The 5,791-nt window shown below is 45.4% G+C and overlaps 1 protein-coding gene across 1 annotated transcript in view; it reads left to right on the top strand.

Annotated features, from left to right (window-relative positions):
* IER3IP1 (immediate early response 3 interacting protein 1) overlaps window positions 1-1,254 on the top strand; it is a 5,878-nt gene extending 4,624 nt beyond the window's left edge. Inside the window, exon 3 of the mRNA XM_009894761.1 lies at window positions 1,199-1,254. Within this exon, the coding sequence (XP_009893063.1) occupies window positions 1,199-1,254 (56 nt within the window). The remainder of the gene's footprint in view (window positions 1-1,198) is intronic.
* Window positions 1,255-5,791: the final 4,537 nt, after the last annotated feature.

Genomic DNA, 5,791 nt, shown 5'->3' with positions numbered 1-5,791 from the left:
TCCCAGCAGAGGGGCTCCAGCCCTCGCAGCATCTCCGTGCCCTCCTCTGGCCCCGCTCCACCAGCTCCGTGTCCTTCTGCTGGTGGGACCCCCCGAGCTGGAGGCAGCACTGCAGGGGGGTCTCCCCACAGCGCAGCAGAGGGGCACAATCCCCCCTCGCCCTGCTGGCCACACTGCTGGGGATGCAGCCCGGGATGCGGGGGGCTTCCTGGGCTGCCAGCGCACATTGCCGGCTCATGGTGAGCTTCTCATCCACCAACACCCCCAAGTCCTTCTCCTCAGGTCTGTTCTCCATCCATTCTCCACCCAGCCTGGATTTGTGCTGGGGATTGCCCTGACCCACGTGCAGGAGCTTGCACTTGGCCTGGTTGAACTTCATGAGGTTTGCACAGGCGAAATTTCTGCTTGTTATTTCCAATCTCTGCTTCCTTCAGGTTTCTTTCTCCACACGTGGGCTCTGCAGAGGAAGGTGCAGGTCCCAGCTAAGGTGCCCTGACTTTGATAAACCATAAAACATTCCCTGATGATGGCTCTGGCTTGTGGTGCCGCTGCTGTGTCTTGCCTTTACTCGGAGTTCAGGAGCTGGGGGGAAGCTTGGTGATCAGTGTGCAATTAGCTTCACCTTGGCTAAATGCAATTTTATGTGAAATACCTGGGGAGAGAAATGTAATTCCTGGGATTCCTGAAGGTAAGCCAGGATTACGTGCCTCAAAGGATGGGGGAAAAACACTAGACTCTAAATTTGTGACTGATATTTTTTTACTATAAAGTATAACAAAAGTACTTTTTATAGGTGATAACAAACAGGAGTTAACAAGTCTTACCTGTCTTGCTCACCACAGAGTAAAAACTGATACATTTCTTCTAAATTGCAGCAAAGCCAAGGATAGAAACTGACTTTGAGATAGTTTTGTTTCATTTGGAGGAAGGGTTGTTTGGGTCAAAGTTGTAACATGGTGGGTCATATACAAGTATCTATGCTGTTGCTTCCTAATTTGTAGTGTCCTAGGCTTTGATCCTGTCTCCTTCTGCTAATCCTGATCTTTGCATAAGAAAATTCAGTTTATTTTTAAAATTTTGATTGATCTTGTTCCTTAAAAGGTAGTCTCCCAAGATAAGAAGAAGTTCTGTCACTTCCTGATGTGCAGAAGAAAATTTTCACAATTACTTTTGTCTTTTTGATTGTTTTTTTCTACAGTGCCATTAATAGCAGTGAACTCCGTTACAATCGTTCTCCTCCTGTTGTTTGGTTGAAGATGCCTGGTGAAAATCCTTTTGGACACCCAAAGAAGCAAGTTGCTAACCATCACTGCTCTGAGTTTTCTGGGATCCAGCACGGTTTAGCAGTCAATTCGACATTCAACTTAAAATAATAGAGACACTCACTCTATTTATCCTATTTCCAAAACTCGCAGTTTCATTAAACAAGATATGGGGATCAATGCGACAATGCTGCAAATATATTGGACTATGACAAGTTCTGTTGCTGCCTGTGAATAGTGTTTACCCTTCGGGTATGTGTCGTAACACATTGCAATGATTGTTGATAGGATGCGGTTTTTAAATGTCTCGTTACTCAGGGATGAATTTCCTTCAGTACACTTCTCAATTTATTTTTAAATTAAGAGAAACAACTTTTTTATTTCAATTACTACACAGTACTACTTAAAAAGATACGAATTGGGCTCTGAAAACATGATAGAAATTTTTGAAATACAGTTGTGGTATTGGAAGAGACAAAACTATCTGAGTAAAGTCCTGGTTCAGTTCACTTTGGAAGTGGAATTTTCCCGGTTTGATTGAGCACAGGATTTTTCTCATGGCGTTTGATCAGCTTTTCAAAGTTGATCAAACTTTGAAAATAGGTTGAAAATAGGTGCGGGTGCTATGCAAAATCTAAAAAAGCTGTACCTAAATCTGGGCAACTCTGTGTTAATTTAGACTAGCAGGTGATAATAGTGATCAGCATTTGTTACTGTTCTGTCAAGGGTTATTATACTTTTTAAAATGTGTGTTAAATTTCTGGGTGGTGATTAGCATGTTGGAGGTGCGGAACCATTTATATTTTGAGCTTCTTGGGAAAAGAGGGAGGGGAACACTCTGCCTTTTTCAAATGCAATTCTTTGTTAAAAAACTGCGAATTTGCAGCCTCTTCTATTACTGCTGCTTCTTCCCCTGCCCTCCATCTTCCTTTATTAAATTAACAACTTACTGAAACCGAAACTATGGCTATGACCTTGCAGTTCTGTCGCAGAGATTATTGTTAATTGCTTTGGTACAGATCTTGTCTCAATTAAGGCTGCTGGGTTGTTGTGTAGCAAGTCTGAATTGAAGAAGGCTGATTCTCATGTACCTTTTTAGAAAAGTTAGAAGTCTTATGTCTGTTCCTCTGCTAAACTGTTGTAGCTTACTTTTAAAGAGGCAAAGGCCAAAGGAAACCTGGCAGTTTCATTATTTAAAAACAGCTTAGTTTATCATCTCCTTCTGATGTCTTGATGACTAAAGCATACGCTGTTGTATTCAAAGATAAATCTGTAAAATGTGTAAATGAATTTAATGATCTTCAGTTGCAGTGTTTTGCAGAGTAGAGTATATCCAGGAGGAGCGTTTTGTGTTGTTTCCTTTTTTTAGTGAAAACTTGTAAATAAATTCTGAGTTTCTAAGTCAAGCACTCTCTTTCATAACTTGCTCTATCTCTGCGTACAATGGGAGTATCTAAAAACTCAGCTTCATCCTGCTCCAGCTACCAGAGTTACTGTTCCTACATGAAATATTTTTTTCTCATCCCTGTGGCACTTGTATCGTCTCTTTGCTATGAAGCTGTATTTTGGTTTATGTAGCAAACTTAGTGAGTTGTGGTAACACTGGCCAGAGCAGGATCACTTTAAGCTTTAAATTCTAGAGTAGGTAGATCTATTATCAAGTATTTCTTTATCATAATCTTTGTGTAATTCTGAGGTGATGAGGATACGGTCTGGATCAGTTATTTTTCTTTATCTGTCTTTCATGGAAACTGGATAGGATGTATGTGGAACACATAAAACATGGAAGGTATGCAGGCCTTCCTGTATTTTTGTAAATTTTTTGAAAAAAAAAAACAGCGGTTGATGTTTCCATTGCTGATGCATTGGATTGGAGTACTGAATGGTTTGAAGCACAGCTTACATATCATCTCCTTTTCATATGTATTGACTGTTAAAACACTACTTCTTACTGAAATAAAAGCCAGTATTAAAGATCACAAGCAGCAGCTGGAACGGGTGAAAAGTGATTTCCCCCATCTTCGTGACCTTTCAGAAGGGCTGAAGTTTCAACGCATGGCTTACAGCACGTGGGCAGATCGCTTCAAAATCAATTAGGCACGTGCAGTAAAAAGGAGCAGCAGTTCTGTGTAGCAGGAATCCTGCATTTGAGGTGAAACTGGGACGGTGTTTTACCCGGCAGATGCAAAACTGTGATTCAAAGTGGGGCAGCAGCTGAAGATCAGGTCTCCCAGGTAATGAGCAGGGCAAAAGGGTAGACAGCAAACAGGCAGAGAAAGGAGCACAGCAAGGGAATAACTGCACTGCTGCTGCCTCCTTGTGTGGCTTTGAGCAGTTCTGCTGTGACCAAGTTTAAACAAGGCGAAGCACCTCAAACCTGGCAGGGGCTGAGGTTCTTCAGTAACAGGGAACGTCCAAAAATGTTTCCACCTGGCAAAGAGCTTCCCATGCAAAGTAACCCGCGATCCAGCCGTCACTTCAAACCATGAAGAGCAGCCATCACTCGTACCTGGCACAGAAGCGACAATAACCAGAACATTTTACAGATCAGGATGAGGACTAAGACTTTTCAGTGCAGAGTAATTGGTTCCGGTAAGGATTTGCAAACAGAAGATGGTTTCACAGCAGCAGATTGCAGTGTGGCAGTACGAGTCCTGGCTGGCTGCATGGGGAAAAGGACGGTTGTGGGATACCTCACAGGGTCTTTAGTGCAAATACAGACAGGAATAAAATAGATCGGTTCCCTATGCCTGTACTGTTAAAGGTTTTGTTTTGAAGGGCATAGGGACAGGCGAAGGGAAAAGTAGGAAGGTAATGGGTTTGTACATGAATAAGTGAGTCTCAAACTCTAATTATCCATGACATCTCACCTTTGGCTGCAATGTTATGAATTTAAACTGTACTCTCTTAAATACCCTGCCTTCTTTGATGTACCTTCACAGTATAAAACTGAATGTTTATCATACCAATTTATTAACGTGCCCCCATTTCTTACAAAACCCGAACTGCAACAGCTTAAAACCCAGTTGCATCTATTATGACCTTATTATAGCATACAAGTATCTAAAGGGTGGGTTGAAGGAGGATGGAGCCACACTCTTTTCAGTGGTTCCCAGTGACAGGACAAGGGGCAATCGGCACAAGTTGGAACATAGGAAGTTCCGTTCAAATACACGGAAAAACTTCTGTACAGTTTGGGTGACAGAGCAGTGGCACAGGCTGCCCAGGGAGGGTGTGGAGTCTCCTTCTCTGGCGATTTTCAAAACCCGCCTGGATGCAGTCCGGAGTGATGTGCTCTGGGCAATCCTGCTTTAGCAGGGGAGTTGGACTAGATGATCTCCACAGGTCCCTTCCAACTCTGGTGATTCTGTGATCTACCCACGTTTTCTATGCGGACCCTCTCTTGCAGGTGAGCAGGCTGCGCCCCACAACCAGAGCGGCCTCCGCACACCGGAGCTGTGCTGGCCGAAGCACAGTCCTTACAACCACAGCTGATACAACATGCCTTGTCCTGCCTCAAATACGGCTGAGACTGCTCAGGTTTGGGAAGTCTCCCCAGAGACCAAGCAGAGCCCAGGTAGCGCTCACCAGATTGCATGAGATCCAGAACCCAGGGCTGCTGCTGGACCCTCTGCCCTCTCTTGCCCGTCGTCCCCCCCAGGCTCTTGCATCTCTTCTCAGAGCTGCTCTGCTTTGTATTCTTATCGACATTTCTTTAAAGGCTTTCTGGGCACCTCCAAGGAAGGCAGGAGGCAGCATGCACCACCCCACCTCAAAACACCCCAGAATATTTGGGTAAACTGCAGCTTAGAACAATGGGATTTGACGGCGAGTAGAAATTATATATTTGGCATGAAGGGCATTGTCATTCCCACATGGGTACGGACAACCCAGCCAGGAAAACAAGACTCAAAATGAGCAAGCGATTCAATACAGATGTGGAAGGTTTACTGCCTTTAATGTAACACACACTGAATTATTGTCATTTGTTGTCTGGTTTCTAAAACTCTACAATTGTCTCATATTTTAGATTGACTCCTTCCCAGTTTCCAGCGATGGAAAACGGAGAGCTGCGATTCTTGGGCCATCCCCTGATGGCAGGAGGGGATCAACGCTGTGATTCTGGGACTGGGGGGAGCCGTGGCAGGCTCATAGGGGAGGCCGTGTGGGCTCTCTGTGGGGCTGGGTGGGCGACCCTGGAGCCCCGCTCCCCTCAGCGCAGGCCTGGGCCGCCCGGCTCCCTTGGCCTGGGCCTCGCTTCAGGGGCTCCCGCTTTGCTGCTCGGCTTGTGCTGCCGTCTGAGGGAAAGGCCCCGCAAGGGGACAAGGGCTCTTTCCCCATGCCTTGTTAGCACCTTGTTGTGTCCCCGTACAGCACATAGGCCCCCTCAGACGGCCAGAGGCCAGGTGGGACTCGAACTGGATGGTCCCTCATGTTCTGACCAGCCTGAACGGTCTTATATGGCTTCATCCCCTTGCCGTAGCTGTAACGGCAGCACGAAGGGGAGGTTCCCCTGGTGGGTTGGGGTG

The sequence above is a fragment of the Charadrius vociferus genome, unplaced genomic scaffold (assembly GCF_000708025.1).
Source record: "Charadrius vociferus isolate BGI_N301 unplaced genomic scaffold, ASM70802v2 scaffold151, whole genome shotgun sequence".
NCBI classification, from domain to species: Eukaryota; Metazoa; Chordata; class Aves; order Charadriiformes; family Charadriidae; genus Charadrius; species Charadrius vociferus.
The sequence above is the reverse complement of the archived record's forward strand: the minus strand, read 5'-3'. Positions and strand labels throughout refer to the sequence as shown.